Raw genomic sequence first — 18235 nt, 5'->3', positions numbered from 1 at the left:
AGTGTGACTGCATGTTCGTCTGTGTGTGTGTGTGTGTGTGTGTGTGTGTGTGTGTGTGTGTGGCGGTATATGTATCATCCTTGTCATCTTCATGTCCATGAATGGAGAATATGGATGCTACTTCCTACTCAAGAGACTTTAATTCACCTCAGTACAAAGAACAGGTACACACACACTTACGTGCACACGCACACAGGCACAGAAGAAGAACCATATTCATATCACCATCATACCATCCATCACAGCATGCCTCCTCTTCCCTGTTTTCCAGATCATAAACTTATAAGGCCAATGACAGCCCCCTGACAGAGTCAGACTCTTGTAAATCTAAATGATATATCCTCCATCATGCTCTCTTCCATCCTTTCATCCATCCATCCATCCATCTTTTTTTTCTTTTGTGTATTGTTCCCTTTGCTCATCCACCATTCCCCAGGCAGCCTCGGACCCTGGAGACATCTGAATGTCAGACTCTTGGCAGGAAGCTCTCTGACAGTGGCAGGTAAGGCATGTACTGTCGGCTCAGCACATGTCAAACAGTAGTATATGAGGTCATTGACAGGAAGAGCTTGAAATTACACAACCAACTTCAAAATTCTTTAGAAATATTCTCTATAGCTTTTTAAATCCATTCACCAGGTTGGAAGTTACAGTACGTCTTGAGCCCCATTCGGACGGGATTAACATTACAGGGGGAGGTGGGGAATGAAATGCTCACTGTGCTCCTCAGTAATTTAATTCATCATTCCAGGCAGCATTTTAACCATAGTGAAATTACAGGACCTGGTCTGTAATAGACATGAACATTCCACAGGACAAGGCAGCCAAGAGAGAAAGCCAAAAGCCTCCCCAGGGGAGCGTGGGAGAGTTGAACGGGAGGCGCAGAAGGAGAAACATGAGGCAAAGATACTGCGTGAATTTGAGTCAAAAAACAGTGAAACACATGCAAAGCACAGGACCAGAGACCAGGGTCTGCATCCAGCTTTTGTTAAATTTTGAACAAGATTAAGAGTCTACAGCCACGCTTGCGAGTCTGTGAGGCTGTCCTCAAGCACAGCAAAAGTTACATTACAAAGTTACTAAATTAAGTCGGGGGATCACTAAACCACCAACGTGGCTTATTACTAACGCCATGCTTCAAGTCAGTGTTGACTGCTTTTATTTTTAAACCAAGGCCACTAAGGCTTGAGTTGCCTAAACATAACCATATAAACATAAAATTATTAGTTGTCGGGATGTTTCATTCAAAACTTATTTGTTGTTGCAAATCAGTAGTATATAAATGTCATTTTTAGGAGACATGGCTGGATGTTTAGATATCGGTCCTTTAATAGCCCTCTTAAAGTATCTCAAGCCATTTTCACAGTTTTAATGCAGTGTGTACTTAAATGTATGGTCAGGATTGTTTACCATACAGTGGACAAATTAAGGTTACTGCTACCTGCAAGCAAGATGTTTTGCTAATGTTTCATTTAACATGATTTGGATGATCTTTTATTTTATTTGTATTCTGTGGCTTTTTTTCCTCCACCATTTTTCCTCAAGCCCTTCTTTCTTCCCATTTTTGTTCCTGCATGCTGCTGCTCACACACTGTGTTGTGGGGCTTTGGGTTTGTATGGCACTCGTGTGACTGTGCACATTTGTGTGTGTGTGTGTGTGTGTGTACCAGAATGAAGCCCACCTCCATCTTAAGGGGCTCCAAAGGAAAGAGGGTCCCACTGCAGCCCCCAATAACCCACTGACACAGAGGCAGATCCCCTTACTGTAGATACTGTGATGAAGAGGAACAAGACAGGGCTGCTCTCTCACTCCTTCATACTCTTTACCTCTTGGTGTATGTTGTGTTTCTGTTTTACCTCTCATTGCCACATCACAGCTTTGGACGCTGCTACTGTTCTGTGTTTGTGTATTTATTGTATATGTGTTGTGTGGACACTCAAAGGTCATAGTTTATCAGTGTAATTTCGCAATTTCTGAGCGGATGTGTCTGTGTTAAGTATTTTGGTGTTTTAGTGTTAAAGGCCTGTTTTGCATATTTTGGTCTGTTTCAACATTCCTTAAGCAACATCTGAAAAATTTGAATGGGGTAATTTGTAAAACACAAGGGTAAAGGGACCATTAATTATTACATAGTTAATAGATGTAGCAGCAGATGTAGCATTTTCACCATTTCATACTGAAAATTAGCAGTAGTTTTCTGTTTTATTGTATTTTTTAAGAACATGCTATTGATCTGATTGGAGCGATGTGCCAAGACACAAGTGACAAAATAATTATGGGTGCTTCACAGTGCAATAGGAAACACAGGCTTTATGAATAACCCCTGTTTGTAGGTCTTATGTGAGAATGGATTACTATGAATGAATGTCTGCAGAAATGGTGGGATTTGTGCTTGAAGGCTTTCACCTTCTCTCTCTGTTCTTTCACTGTCTAAATCTTTATTTGCTGCTCTTCCTGCAACAGGATCCCTCAATATCAACCCATGAGCAAGCTTCACTTTGTGAATATGTTGTTGCCACTGGTTTTTCACTAAAATATCATCGCTTTTCTTTCATTTCAACCACAACTGATGCTTTTCCTACAGCCACATTCTGTCACTTAATCTTTTATGCAATTTTACATTTGATGTTGCACATCTTAAGAAGAAATATGAAATGACAGCAGGTTCCATTGGTTAATAGCTGTTTTTCTGCTCAGTTTTTGTGTTCTTTCAGGTGAAGTTCAACCACATGTCAAAATGATACTGTGTGAATAGGATTAACTCAAGAAATGTGAACTCTGACCAGTGAGTGACCAGTGCTGCAGTGTACACCCTGGATCATAAACATTTGACTTTAATTTCATTTTCTCTCTTTTTTTTTATCCCCATTCTTTTCATCCTTGCTTTTGTTCATTCATCTTCGCTCCCCTCTCTTCCGCTACCCTTTCTCCATCTCTCCCTCCCTCTGGCTATTCTCCTCCCTGTCTGCTTCACTGTCATATTATTTTGTGTTAGGGGCCACCTCCTAGGTGGTTCGTCTCTTTCCTCCTCAGTGACGTCCTCCTCAGCCCGCAGAGTAAGGCAACTCCCACAGCTTCCCCCCAAGAGCAGCACCGTAGAACAAGGTATATGTTGATGATTATGTGCATGTGTAAAGCTGAATCATGTTTAAGTCTAGGCGAGGGATCATTTGTACGTCAACTTTTACAAAGTATCCACCATGAATTGTTCCCTGTGCTGTGCTGGACTGGACTGATGCGATGCCTTTCAGACATTAGTATTGTGCTGGTTGCCTGGCAACCTCACAGTGACGACAAGACTCACGACAATTCACTATAGTCCGGCAAATAGTCATCTGTAAAACCACAAGATGTAATTTTCTTGTACAGATTAAACAGAGGAGATATTTTAATTAGGAAAATGAAAATTATGTTCATTAAATTCTTACAAGCTATAGAGACAAGGAGCCTATGTATGTCTGAGTGCATTTACAAAGTTTCCAAGTAACTGTTATTACTGGGTTGCCTTTGGTTTAGATATTTACTGAAATATTGCACTTGCTGTCTGACCTGAATGATAAAGATTAATGAATACAGATGCTGTTCTACTGCTGCAGACAGAATTGGGAAAAAAAAGTGACTTGTTTTCATCAATAAGAATCAAAATTGTTCTTTTTTCAAATGATGGTGATTGGTGGATTTCTTTTAAGTTTGAGAAAGATTGATTACCTATACAAGCTACAAGGTGACATCACTGTTAGTGTCTCCAGCTTTTTCAGGAGTGCTGAGGCTATTTTCTCTTTTTTATTTTATTTATTTATTTTTTTTTTTACTGCAAATAAGGTCAATTTACAGTGCAGTGTCTGATTAAATGGGAGTTTATTGAGTTTCTTGTATTATGTGTGTGTGTGTTTGTAAGCCCTGGTAGCAGAGGAGTGTGTTCGTCAGCTCCAGATGAGGGTTCATTCCAACCGGGTGTCAGCTGCCACCACCTCCAGTACGCAGGACCTGGACCGAGCCCTCAAGAATAAACGGGAGGTGGGCCACAACAATTATTTTTTGGCTTCATTTAGCCTGACAGTTCACTTTAAAACAAACTCATCAGGAGAGTGGAGGGAGACAATAAGGGTTCCAGCTAGAGAGCATGAGCCATAATGTTGCTTAAGTGCATCGCAGTGAATTGCATTTACTGTCTAAGAAAGTAATAAATTATGTAATAAATTATGTTACCGTAATGGTGAAGACCACTCAGTAAAATGAATTGGTTCCAACTGGGCAGTCACTCAAGAATGCACCTAACTCCTGGAATACAGAAGTGTATAATCCATACTGGCTGGTTTTCCTGTCCCTAACTTACAGAGAACTGACAGTTTAATGGCGATGTCCTGACTTTCACACATGTCTACATGCCACTAGTTTAACTTTTTTGTATACATCGTGCCAGTGCTGTCTTTGTGATGCATTACACGGTCCCCCATCTGACTGAATGTGAAATGATTTAAATCTGACGGTATAGATCATCGGCCCAAACTGACTAAAACATCTAAAAGTGGCAGTAATGCTATGATATGGATGAAAACGTGCAGAAGGTAATAACAGGCGACAAGACAAAGTGAATGATGGAAGGTGATCAAGGCTTGATCATTTTGAGATTTACAATAGCTTTCATATTCTGTTACAAAATCTAATTTGTTAATGTCTGCGTAACAGATAGGGCTTGTCTGTTGTATGCTTTCAAAACTTTAATACCTTTTGAAACTTTGAACTAATACTTAGTATGTTAAAATATTTTCTTTTCAAAGGTAGAAAAGTGGCTAAAACAGCATCATTGTGATCATGGAAGAAATGAAAGGAACTCTACTTTAAATTAATAATAACTAATAATGTGGTAGAAAAGGTTTCAGTCGTAGTCATCTGGACACTGTTTTCAGAATCAAGACGTTTCGGCTCCCATCCGGAAGTCATTCTCAATTATTATACAATATTATACATTATTGTATATATTATACATTGAGAATGACTTCCGGATGGGAGCCAAACATCTTGATTCTGAAAACAGTGTCCAGATGACTACGACTGAAACCTTTTCTACGATAGAACACTCCTGGACGAATGAGGGACTACACCGAACTAATAATGTGCTATAACTGATGAGCTTCAGTCGTAGTCATCTGGACACTGTTTTCAGAATCAAGACGTTTCGGCTCCCATCCGGAAGTCATTCTCAATTGAGATAATGGTCTGAGAACTCAGAAATGTAAGCTACTCTGTGTTGCTTAGGCCCTGCCCTCAGGGAGGAGTCTTCCTGAGTGTCTGCTGTTTACCCTGCCTAGTTTCACCTGAAACTGACCAGTAATCACTCCCTATTGTTTTCTGCCTGTCACTGTCAGTGACAGTGAGGTGAAGATTCTAAGTAGAGAAAAGAGTTGGTTTGAAAGAGGAGTCAAAGAAGCCATTTTTGTGAAAAAAGAAAACCCCTCTTTAAACAGAAATGGTGGTCTGAGATTCAACTTGCCAACCATTTACCACAGTGTATTACACCATGGTCAAGCCAATCATATGATAATCAGGTACTTAACAGTGATGAGGGCGGTGCAGCCAGAAAACAATAGGCCTGATTACTCATTCACATATTATTCTAATCTGACTACTAGAATTAGTAAGATTAGGATTACAATAAACAGTATTGTGACTACTATTAAAGGCTCGAACACCATCTTCCTGAGTCTCCTAGAGGCCTTTTTCACAACAGATATTTGTTGAACTTTGGTGTGGGTATGCAGGGCCTTTAAGCCTTAAGTAACTACTAAGCGTTAAAAAACCATTAGGATACATTAGATTTTTCTCTCTTGGGTTCTGGCAAAGCTGAACAGGCATTTGATTGAGTTAGGAGCATAGTCAATGGCGGTGCGGAATTATATAATATAATAATAATAATAATAATAATAATAATAATTAATATAATTAATTATTACAAAATATTTAGCTGCTAAATGCTCCACTATGTTCACCAGCTAGTGGCTAGTGCCCCCCCAACTCTCTCTCTCTCTCAAAACCTAACACGGCAGCGGCGGATGGCCACCCACCATTGAGTCTGGTTCTGTCCAAGGTTTCTGCCTCTTAAAGGAAGTTTTTCCTTGCCACTGTTGCCAAATGCTTGCTCGTGGTGGGATTTGTTGGGTCTCTGTAATTAATATTATAAAGAGTACGGTCTAGACCTGCTCTATAGGAAAAGTGCAATGAGATAACTTCTGTTATGAATTGGTGCTATATAAATAAAATTGAATTGAATTGATCCTTTGTTAATATATAAATATGGATTAATTCATCATTAACATGTGTCCTGATAGTTTGTTTATTGATTGATTAATTCTCAGTGCATGGTTTTCAGTATCTACTACAAGTATCCACTAGCAACATTTTGTATGATGTGTGTTTTCCTGCAGCTCTACAAGGACCAGAGGAGGAGCAATGAGAACGTTTCCCATAAGTCCTCAGACAGTGATGTCAGCGACGTGTCAGCCATCTCTCGAACCAGCAGTGCCTCTCGCATCAGTAGCACCAGCTACATGTCCATCCAGTCAGAGAGACCCCGGGGACGCTTCAGGTACACCCACATACTCACTCACTTAGACACCAACTAATATTGCTCATGTTTACTTTTCAGTAAAGGAATTATCAAATCATATGAAATAAACTTAATTTTGGGTGACTTTTGGGTGTGATTGATGTTGTAAATTCAGCAGGGCCATGCGTGCAACGGGCCGTCACATGATGAAGAGCACCAGCGTGAGTGGTGAGATCTACGGCATGGAGCACACAGACGGCAGCCAATCAGACACGGCGCTCGGGAGCCTGGGAAGCGGGATCAAGAAGCGCCGATCGAGCCTCAGCCAGCGTGTTGTCGCCATCCTGCCATCCAGACGCAGCCGGAGTACCTCGCAACTCAGCCAGACAGGTCAGAGAACAGTCTGACTGACAAATCATCACACAAATGCAGACAGAGAGAAAGAAAGAAACACACGGAAATGAACAAGATATCATACAGCAATAGCAGGCCTACTTATCCTACCTAGCCTAAACTACATGGCACCACCAACCATAGACCCTCACTGAAGGCCTTTAATGTTGCTGCGTGCATCATTTCATCAAAGAATCACCACCACAATCATTATAAGACATTAGTGTAATTACTGTAAATAAATAATATCATCGCCAAGAAGATTGGCAGCCTCTAATGGCATCTAGTCTGTTTTATATTGTGTCATTCAGAGTCTTTGCCTTTGGCAGATGATGGACAAAATAAAAAGGCTAATACAACATTTTTCTCAGTAAAGCTGAAGCAGCAAGTTTAGCTTTAAAGGCGATTTGTGATTTGTTTTCTTAAAGCCACTGTATGTAGATTTTTTTGATGTGATTATAGCATCTTTCAAATTATTCTGATGGCATAGGTTTTTATATATAGAAAAATGAGCCAATCCCAGGGGATAGTAGTGGCTGTCGGCTACAGTGTCTTTTTTTTCTCGATACTACCATTGGGAGGGGCCAAACGCTGACCTTTTCAAATTCTACACATAATGGCTTTAAAGAGAACAACAGCAAGTTCAGAGGCAGGCTTTCTCTGTTATGTCTGGTTGAATGTTTCAAGTGTGTTGCACCACACCAGTATCACTGATGGGAGTGGTCAGTGGACAGTGATGTCACAGTGTCTGGTGCCACACCCTGGAGTACACTTCTACATCACTGCAACAAGGTCAGAAGTTCAACCACTGGAGATCAGCAAAAACAAGATTTTCTGCTGGTGTTAAATTGCTCTTTAAGAAAATCTTAACATTTTAAGATTATAATACTACTAGCAGTTAGCACTAGAGTTAGCAGCTGACAGTTTGGTGACGTTTGTTTACAGTAATTGCACCCAAAAATGACAATTTATGTTCCAATATTAATACAAATAAATAATAATTTTATAACAAAATGTATAATAGGGTTGGGCGAAAATTTTCCACCCGGCGATTGCCGATGTGTTTGTGCAGGGGTGTGCGTCATAGTTTCAGCTAGGAGATGTGCGTGAGCAGCAGGTTCACTACATTCCACAAGCTGTTTCAGCTTCTTTAGTCTAATAAATAAACAAAATAAAATCACAAAAAGTCAAGAAATTTAATATTCATACACCCATTTTCTTTATTAAACAGAAAAATACAACCGCACACCTTCTGAATTCAAGTTTCTCTTTCACCGAACTAAGAGCAGCTTAACTGCCTTAAATTTCCTCACTTACTCACATACTCACTCACATTTACTTAAAACACACTTCATTTAAACTCGACAGAAACAAAATAAAACTCACCAAAACCGTCTTTACACTCTTCCAACAATCACCAACTCTGGTTTGGTCGAAATAAACCCTTAATTCACCAAGTTAGATGTGAAAATATTCTGACTCTACACTCTTTTTTCCCAGCTGCCTCTCTCTGCCGTTGCTGGCCTTTTTGTGCTACTGGGTTAGCTCACTGCACGAGTCTGTCACTGAGCAGCGGCTCTCGCTTGTTCTTCGGAGGCAGACCATTAAATTGGCAAAATAAAATACAAAATAAAAAATCGCCCCCCCAAAAAAACAACTGGTGATGGACTCGATATAAATATTTATTTTAATGAAATTTTTCAGGAAACATCTCCCTTCCCATATACAGGTCCTGAGGAGGATTTATTTTTTAACAAAAACAGTAGTTAATCATACCTATATGCCATTTTTCTGATATGAGTGTACACCTGTTTGGAGATGTGCACTCAAAGGTACCCTGTGGAGTTTTGACCCATAGTGGTGCTGTACAGCAGTTTTGTCATGAGTGGGCCCCCTATTTGTTTGTATCTGGTGCTCTACCAGGACACACTCGGTGAAATCAAATGCATGCTATGAGCACAGGGGAAATGTGATGCACGTTTTTTCACAGACAGCTGATGGTGGCTGTAGTGTGCTATAAAAGATGCCCAAGTAAAGGAGAGCAAACTAATGTGATCAATGCAGGTTTCAAAATATTCAAAAACAAGGATTAGCAAAACTTTTATGACTTAGACAAATGGATTTAGCATGTTTGTTAGGATACACGTAATGTGTTTGGGGGGAAATGCGAAACGTTTGTTTACAATGAAAACTCCACAGTGTACCTGTAATATATTTGTCATTTCTCTAGATGTTAAATATGGACTTGAGCTCAGCACCTGATTACAGTTGCAGCTACAGTTTTGTTGTCAGAGACGATGACAGTAAGGGTCTCTTGAGTCTCTTGAATCTTGGAGAGACAGTGCAGTTCCATGTTGTTAACCCATGCTCAAATGCATCTCTGATTGCCTCAAGAACTGGTTTGGATAAACAAATGAGTGTTTTTTATTTATTCATGCATCTTTCTCTATACAAAAACAAACTGGTCTGATAGTTTAGGACAAAAGCACACATACACACATGCACATACTGTACATAGAGACTTCAATGCAGATAGACAACATCCTCTAGGTCACTGACACAATTTTACCAGTTTATCTAGTGTTGCTGTTGTTTCTGATGTTGTTGTTTATTGGCTTTGTTGTTGTTGTGTGTGTGTTATTTCAGAGGCGGCGGGTAAGGCGGCGGACAGACAGAAAGGTAAAGCAATAGTTAGACAGGCAGACAGACATTTTGAAAGGAAGGCAGTCAGACACTGTAACACAGGAAGAAAGGTAAACTGTGACAAGTACTGTAACACTTTACTTCAGGTGATGCTTATGAGGACTCATAGGTGCCATAAAGGTACATTGTTGATGCATGATAATCCAAGCATGATATTATATTATATAGCAGGAAAAAATATTTAGAGGGTTAAATACATCATGTAGAAGCTGTTAGATGTACCTTCTCTGATGTTACTTAACAAAGCATCACGATACACTTTAAAAAGAGACACAGATGCAGACAAAATAGACCAAACTCAGACAGACAGGGAGCCACAGAGACAGAATGATAGTGAGGGAGAGTTGTAGAGTAGCTCAGACTAAAGTTCCTAGCATCTCCAGCCCTTCCTGAACTCTGTCTCCGGCACGCTTCCTTACTCAACCCTCTTCTGTCACCATTGTGTTAAAAGGCTGGTTCAGTTCTACAAGAGGCCTGGTTGAGTCAAAAAGAACTTTCTCATACATTTGACCGTTGAATCGTACATGCCATATCTGCCTTTTTAATTTTCACTATTTTAATTTCACTAACAAAAAGAATCTAAATCTGACTCCATGTTTGCATGTCGTTACCCAAAACTCTGATATTCTTTTTCGGTGGACTGAAAGGACGTCATGTGTTTATGATAACAGCAGGCTTTTAAAAAGAGCTGAACTCCTCTTTTAAGTCTGGATTGTATCACTGTATGATTTATTCAACCCTCCAAGTTTTACATTTACATCCCTGCCAAACATTTAAGATTAGGGTGGATTGACTAAGCCATGTTATCTTCCTGCAGTGACCTCATCACCTAAATAACAATAGATTTTCCTTCCTATTTTCAAAAAAATTATATATGATTTTCTACACAAAACCTTTTTGCAGCATCCTGAAGCTTGCCATGTATTTATTTTGCACAGAAATCTTCTTTTGAGATGTTGGTGAGGTCACCATGGGATATGAATTTGCATGGGATGGCGTGCATATTGATAAACCTCAGCCTATAGTTATCAGGCTTGTCAGATTTACTTGAATTGATGCAAAACGTATGACTGGAAAAAGACACAACTCAACCTCTAAGAACCTGTAACCTAGTATTATATTCCTGCCTGATAACTGATAACAGCCTTGGTTAAAATGGTGCATGCAAAGTCTAATTGTTTAACACCTCTTTTCTGTGTTTGCCACAGAGGCATCAGCAGGTAAGAAGGTGGGTAAGGCCGGCGGCAGCAGCATCCAGAGGAGCGTGGAGACGGGCATGGCAGTGGAGTACCCACGGGGAGGGTCAACCATGAACCGGCAGGCCAGCAGAGAGTCGACAGATGGCAGCATGAACAGCTACAGCTCTGAGGGGAAGTACGTACACACTAAAGGATAGAACTATGTGAACACAGAATGCATGGTCTGTGGACTATATGTGCAAAGAAAAGGTATATTGTCTTTAGATGGTGGATCTACCAAGACGACAGCTATGATGGCATTTTAACGACATTAACAACACAAGAAATCAGGAACATGACAAAAGCAAGAAGAATTACTTGTACATGGTTGTGTGGACTGGTAGGATTGTGGCAGTGCTTGTGCTTGGGAGCTCTGTCTTTGGTACCATTGTAATAAGTTAAAAAAGGATATGATGTCTTAGGAAGATAGTGTTTTAAAGGCTAAGCTGCAATTCTAAGCCAATTTATGACAAAAAGATCACTTTCCAAAACAAGCTTCTGTAGACCTCTCTTATCTGTTGATTTCTTGCGGGACTCTTTAAGGTACTTTTTTTAGCTAGGCAAGCGGCATTGCTCCAGGGATGGTAAATGGACTGTACTCTAGTCTTCCAACCACTCAAAGCGCTTCTCACTACAGATCGCATTCACCCACACTGATGGCAGTTGCCAAAGAAACTGACTCATTTGTGCGTGAAGGCACACTCACGCTCCTCGGGGGTTCAGTATCAAAAACACTTCGTCACGTGGGCTGGGGAAGCCGGGATCGAACCACCGAACTTCCGATTAGTGGGCGACCCGCTCTACCACGAAGCCACAGCCCTGGTCTCACTAATTTCATTTTGGTCCAGACTGAAATATCTGAACAACTATTGGCTGGATTTCCATGAATTTCAGTACTGGCATAAATGTTCCCCTCTGGATGAATTGTAATAACTTTGATGATCCTCTGACTTTTCATCTAGCGCATCATCAGACAAAAATGTTTTATCCAATCCTTCGGTTTATGACCAAATACTGTACCTGCTAAAGTAAGGACATTCCCATCAGCCTCAGCTGTACTTTGTGTTTAGTGCTAATTAGCAAATGGTAGCATGCTAACATCATGTAACATGCTATACTAAGATGGTAAACACTGTAAATATTACACCTGCTTAACATCAGCATGTCAGCATTGTCATTGTGAGTATGTTAGCATGCTGACGTTAACATTTAGCTCAAAGCACCTCTCTATCTAAATATAACCTCAGAGCCGCTAGCATGGCTGTAGACTCTTACTGGGTGTCTACCATGGATGTATTATTAACTTTATTATTAGTTAACAGCTTGTGTTTCACTCACACTATACGCGACTCAAAGCGTATTTTTACGCTTCAAGTCTATTTTCTTAATTTTTACGCAACTACATTGTGTGTTGGGCTGATTGTGTGAGTGCTGCCAAAACACACTGTACCTGAACGCATCCTGTGTAGACACAGATAGAGGACTGAAGCTGCTGCTGCCGCTCTGCTAACGTGCTGCTCACGCTATGCCTCCTGTGTAGACACGGTGTTAGTCTTGTTTGAAAATAGACCTCTCTAATGCTTAATCTGACATTTTCTTGGGGGTAAACTTTCATTATGTCAGTAGGCGCCAGCAAACTGTGAATGGCAAGGATAGTAACCAATGTTATGAAAAAAAGACTGTGAGAGCAAACCGATAGGTTCTGCACAGGTAAAAGCATGTAATGTATATCTGCTGCAGCTTCAAAGACAGAGTTACCTCACAAGTGAGCGCCATAACCACATTTCCCAAGAATTACTTAAGCACGTGGCTTCCATTTGTGTATTTGAGTTGATCCTCTTGCTCACTTCAAAATCCTGTTTTCTCTTATTATATTTAGTACTAAAAAGCTATTATAGAGACCCATGCAGTGGACTATGCACTGTGGTATAACCATTATTATTATAATAGTATAGTGTGGGGTGTCAATAATGTTTGTTTTCCCAAACTTAGAATTGTACCCTTAATTGCAGCTTATAGTATGTGTTCTGATGTGGGAACTGTTGAATCATTTGTTTGTGCGTGTGTCAGTCTGATCTTCTCAGGTATGCGGTTGGGTGCCGACAGTCAGTTCAGTGACTTCCTGGATGGTTTAGGTCCCGGTCAGCTGGTTGGCCGGCAAACACTGGCAACACCTGCCATGGGTGAGTGATGGCTCCATCAGATCCACTGCACAGTCCATTAACTCAAATTTCTATGTTTGTAATGCAAAAAAGAAACTACAAATATTAGGTTCTATTACGTGTAAAAATAGAAAAATACCAGTATACTTAATGTACTGTAAATACACTGTATATACTGTGTATGTGCTGCTTTGAGAACTTGGAGAAGCACTAAAATGTGCAAACTCTAAATATTGAGATCAGGATCAAAAGAGTTTAAGTAGTTTCTGATAATTTGTCTAAATGTGGTTTGTGTGTGTGTGTGTGTGTGTGTGTGTGCATATGTCTCCTATACATACAGGTGATGTTCAGATCGGTTTGATGGATAAGAAAGGCCAGCTGGAGGTGGAGGTGATCAGGGCACGAGGCCTTACCCCCAAATCAGGCTCCAAATCCCTCCCAGGTAACACACACACACACACTCGAACCTTAAAAACAGCACTTCTGCCTGAATATAATATGATAAGTCAAACACACGCACAACCCAACAAAGTTTCTCCCTCCTCCTTCTTCTTCTTCTTCTTTCTCCCTACTCCTCATTCTATCTGTCCTCCCTCTTTCTCTCTTTTTGCTCCCTCTTAACCCCATCCCCCCATCCCCAGCCCCCTATGTCAAGGTGTACCTGCTGGATAATGGAACTTGTAAAGCCAAAAAGAAAACCAAGATTGCACGAAAGACCCTGGAGCCGCTCTACCAGCAGCACCTGCTCTTTGATGAGAGTCCCCAGGGCAAGGTGCTTCAGGTAAGCTCGTGTGTGTGTGTGTGTGTGTGTGTGTGTGTGTGTGTGTGTGTGTGTGTCTTTGGTTGTGTGGGAGGGTATACCTAGTAACACTTTAATCTCAAACAGACTGAACAACCAACCATTGCTCACTTTGTAATGAGAATGTCCATAAAAAGATTTAAATAAAAACTTTTTTTGATGAATGTCATGCAGTAGAGAAAGCTTTTAGGTCATGGATAAACAGAAAATGACCACATTATAGTGTAGTTGTCTCTATCTCAGAGCTGTAGACTTGAGACTTTAGACTTGACTTGGGACTTGAAAACAAAAAAAACATTCCAGTCTCAAGTTTTGACCTGTTCAAATTTGTAGACAAGCTTGGACACACATCTTGAATATTTTATTATTAACCCTTTGCAATAAAATAACTTCATCTCAGCTATGTAAATAAATAATATTAACACAGCTTCGAAGGGAAAATACCATGGCATTGTGTTTGTCAGCATTCAGAGACCTGAAAGACTTGCAACTGGCTTGCAATTTGCTCATGAAGACTTACAGTACGACTTGTTTGGATTTGCACTCAAGGACTTGAGGCTTGACTTTGATGTGTCTTGAATGATTTAAGACTTGACTCGGACTTGTCTCAAATGACTTGAGCTTTGACTTGGACACATCTCGAATAACATGACGCTTGACTTGGATTTTTCTCGAATGACTTCAAACTTGACTGAGTTGTCATGAAAGACTTTTGATTTGACTAGAACTTGTTTCAAAATACTTGAAACTTTGACCAGAACTTGTCTCCAATAACTTGAGACTTAACTTGGATTTGTCTCGAAGACTTACACAAAACACTTACAACCAGCTCTGCATTGTTGACTTTGATGATGTCCATGAGGAAGCAAGCAAAATGTTATTTATATAGCACATTTCATTCCAGGTGGAAGCACAATGTGCTGCACAGAGCGAGAGCTACCCCCCGAAGTTGACATATGAATAATATTACATGTGAAAGTTAAAAGTTAGAGAGATAAAAAAAAAAATTTAAACCATTAAAAATTAAGAATAAAAACAACTAAATAAAATAATTAACAGCCAACCAATAAAAATAACAGGACACGTGAGTTAAAACCAATAAAATAAGAATAAAATAAAATGGAAGTTAAAACCAGCAAACCAGCATTACGTTTTGTTTTGGAGCCTTGAGTCAGGTCGTTCTGAAGCCTAGAAGCCCTCATGGCTGCCTTTATGCGATTCATAAACAAAGTGATAATGTGTATTTCTTTCTCCAGCTCAATGCTTACTAGTTTAACTCAACTCTACCATTCTCTCCTCCAGGTGATAGTATGGGGCGACTATGGACGACTGGACCACAAATGTTTCATGGGTGTAGCACAGATCCTATTGGAGGAGCTGGACCTCTCAAGCACGGTGATTGGCTGGTACAAACTGTTTCCGCCGTCCTCATTGGTGGACCCTACATTAGCTCCGCTCACGCGGCTGGCGTCTCAGACGTCATTGGACAGCTCAGGACCGCCACCGGGCGTTCGGTCCTAGTGACCGAATGGCGAACGCAAACCCCCCCAATATCCCTTAAAAAAAAAAAAAAAATGGACCACAGCTACTGGACAAGAACTGAGCAGAGGGCGAGTACACGGCCCAGGGACGACAACGAGAAGCCCTTGGTCAACCAATGAAAAGCCAGACGGAGCGACAGGGAATGAGAGAGAGAAAGAGAGAGGGAGAGACAGAACTAGCCAATCAAAGCTTAGCTGGAGTCTGACAATCACGTCTCACACCTTCCCTCTTCCTCCTCCTTATGCCTTTTTGTTTTCAAAGCTTTGCCTTCTTTGTTTCCTTCTCTGAGCTGCAGCTTTGAGGTTTCTGTCCAGCATTCTTCATTTCTCGCCACTGTTTTTCTTTCTTTCGTTTCTCCTTACTTTCTTGTGCAGTCCCTATCAGAGCACCCGATCAAAGTGGAGTCACCTCCACCTCGTAGCCCTCCAGTCAATCATAGTTAGAGCTTACTGCAAGGCCACAGGGATGAGTGGTGTAAACAAAGTGTGGGGGTTAGTAAGCAGCAAACTGAGGCAACTTCGTGCAGCTCTACCGTCACGTAGAGGTTGGCTGTTGTCTCTGCCGGTGTTACCATGGTAACAGTGTCGTAAATGAGCTCAAGGGGCAGTGGTTTGGCACGGTTTGGTAACCTCTTTAAGTGAAGGGAGCTTGCACATGCACATTCTTAGCCTTGTTGTTGATATATGAAAGCAAGCACAAGAAAAGCTTGACTCCTTTATTTGGGCGGAGGCAACAAAAAGTTTTGCTCTTTGTCTAAACAAAGAGGAAAGAAAATAGAGGCCAAATTGACTATTTGCTTTTTATTTTTTTCATTTGGGATCATTTTTTTCTGTCTTTGTTTTGAGTTCAGAATGGTACCGTAAGGTGCAGACTCCCTCTGTGTACATGTATGTTTGGTTTTCGAGCAATGGTGCACCAAAGGCCGATGTGGAGGTCAGGTCACATTCAACCGAACACCCTTTGCCTCAACCCTCCCCCTACCCCCCCCCGGTCTCCCCTTCCTGACCTCTCAAACTCCCCCCTGTAGGAGGGAGCAGCATGACTCGGGGACGCCCCGCCCTGGCCCCAAGCTGCATGCACGTTTCTTTTGTTCTGTTTGTTTCGTTTTTTGTTTTGTTCTCTACTTTTTTGTAAAATAGAAGACGAGACAAATTAACGAACAATTCTCAAAAAAAAAAAAACAAAAACAGGAAAAAAAGACTAGACTATGTGTGTTAGTTCCACATACTTTTAGGCCAGCTTGTATGTTGCATGTTCTTGTACAGTTTGCTCGTACTGAATATGAATACAAACCGAGAAAAGCCAAGCCATCCCCGCCCCCTAACAGGAGCGGACCAATAGGGGGGGATCAACTCCACCCAGGCCACGCCTACCACTCTGGGTCTAAATATACATATTAAGAAGTCTCCGGAAAAAAAATTCTCTTTGTTTCAGTTTTTTTCTTTGAACCCTTTGAACAACAGTGCTGTTCTGTAGTACTGAGCATACTCGAGCCCCCGGTGTATCTGAGGGTGTAGGTGTCTAAACAGTAGTTTAACACAGTTGGGGCTAGAGACAGAGATAGAGAATGTGTGTATAACAGCTAAATGTATATGAAGTATCATTATGAGTTTGACAGAAATTATAAAGATATAGATATATGAATATAAAAATAGAGTGTATCTGACTGTACACCCGTCACCAACACACACACACACACACATGCACACCTTGTACATACAAACCAGGATGAGCGGCTTGAACTTATTAGTTATGAACAAACAAAACATCGCTGACACACAAACATTCCTGGTCTTGTTAAAGGGAAATTGCGTCCTGTGGATGTGCTCGAGCCGCTGAGCGGCCCTGAGCCACAAAGGGCGCTAATAGGCCTTTATTTTTGTCCCAGTTGCAGAAAAACAAGAAGAACCAATTGGAACAAAGTTCTTTCTTCTCCTTAAATCCCTTTCCCCTGTTATTACTATTGGTTTGGACTGGACTTCTAAAGCCAATGAGAAATCTGATTTTGCAGACATATTTTGCGGATGTTTCTGTTGAAACCCTTGGCGGTGTGGCCGACTGCCCTTTCCTTTGTCAGTATTACTCCAGGAATACTGATTGTTTACAGCCCATGGCTCCCCACTCCCAAACCACGATTTTAGCCGAAAGACTAAGTATTCACTGCAACAGTTCTTGTTTGTATAACAGATGTGGCTCTACTGATGTGTATGTTTTATATTCAAGAGTTCATTTTTATTATTTACAAATAAAAGACTGTGTGGAAGAAGATCATGGCTTTTTCGAACAGAGTGATCTCAGTTATTGTGAAACAGGCGACTTCAGAGCCTCATTTAACACGGCGAATGTGATTGTGACAGTTGGTGCACATTACATAGAGAACAAAACAAGGTAAACATTTTACCATTATATAAAGAATGCACTTGCCATATTCCAGGTTTTTCTTGGATCCACCAACTTCATGACTCAAAGTATAAGAGAGGCGCTGCTGTGGAAAAAAAGGTTTGTAAAAATGACTGCCTCGTTTTCCCGCCCATCAAACCTGTGAAAACACAGTTCCATGTACATGTGTTGGGTCCATGTTATTGAACCTGCTGGGGGCAAAAATTTGCTGTTGGGTCCCCTCAGTGTATATGACAGCTTCATTATTTTCCCAGACACCAACTTGTACTCTTAATTTAGTTTTTTCATTTTAGTTTCATCTTCAGTTTGGACTGACCCTCATCCCAGGCTCGTACTGCCCCCCCGTGGTGTGACTTGGGATGATTTTTAAAATACATTCTGATACAGTGTTTGTTTCACTCTATATACTTCTCTGGCCAAGAAACCAGTTATTGACCAATAATATTTTAA

The 18235-nt window shown here is 40.8% G+C and overlaps 1 protein-coding gene across 27 annotated transcripts in view; it reads left to right on the top strand.

The window, feature by feature from the left end:
- Positions 1 to 17653, top strand: part of LOC122884791 (regulating synaptic membrane exocytosis protein 1-like) — a 108485-nt gene extending 90832 nt beyond the window's left edge. For 11 of the 27 annotated variants that reach the window (XM_044215158.1, XM_044215156.1, XM_044215149.1 and 8 more), the window contains 12 exons: positions 108 to 164; positions 437 to 502; positions 2997 to 3106; positions 3900 to 4018; positions 6427 to 6587; positions 6724 to 6938; positions 9588 to 9620; positions 10853 to 11018; positions 12953 to 13065; positions 13385 to 13486; positions 13686 to 13825; positions 15146 to 17653. In XM_044215158.1, coding sequence (XP_044071093.1) covers positions 108 to 164; positions 437 to 502; positions 2997 to 3106; positions 3900 to 4018; positions 6427 to 6587; positions 6724 to 6938; positions 9588 to 9620; positions 10853 to 11018; positions 12953 to 13065; positions 13385 to 13486; positions 13686 to 13825; positions 15146 to 15364 — 1501 coding nt within the window. In that variant the 3' untranslated portion in view covers positions 15365 to 17653. The remainder of the gene's footprint in view (positions 1 to 107; positions 165 to 436; positions 503 to 2996; positions 3107 to 3899; positions 4019 to 6426; positions 6588 to 6723; positions 6939 to 9587; positions 9621 to 10852; positions 11019 to 12952; positions 13066 to 13384; positions 13487 to 13685; positions 13826 to 15145) is intronic. The other 16 variants (XM_044215166.1, XM_044215165.1, XM_044215160.1 and 13 more) reach the window with 5 other exon arrangements.
- The last annotated feature ends 582 nt before the right edge of the window (positions 17654 to 18235 follow it).

The sequence above is a fragment of the Siniperca chuatsi genome, linkage group LG11, assembly GCF_020085105.1.
Source record: "Siniperca chuatsi isolate FFG_IHB_CAS linkage group LG11, ASM2008510v1, whole genome shotgun sequence".
In the NCBI taxonomy this organism is placed as follows: domain Eukaryota; kingdom Metazoa; phylum Chordata; class Actinopteri; order Centrarchiformes; family Sinipercidae; genus Siniperca; species Siniperca chuatsi.
The sequence above is the reverse complement of the archived record's forward strand: the minus strand, read 5'-3'. Positions and strand labels throughout refer to the sequence as shown.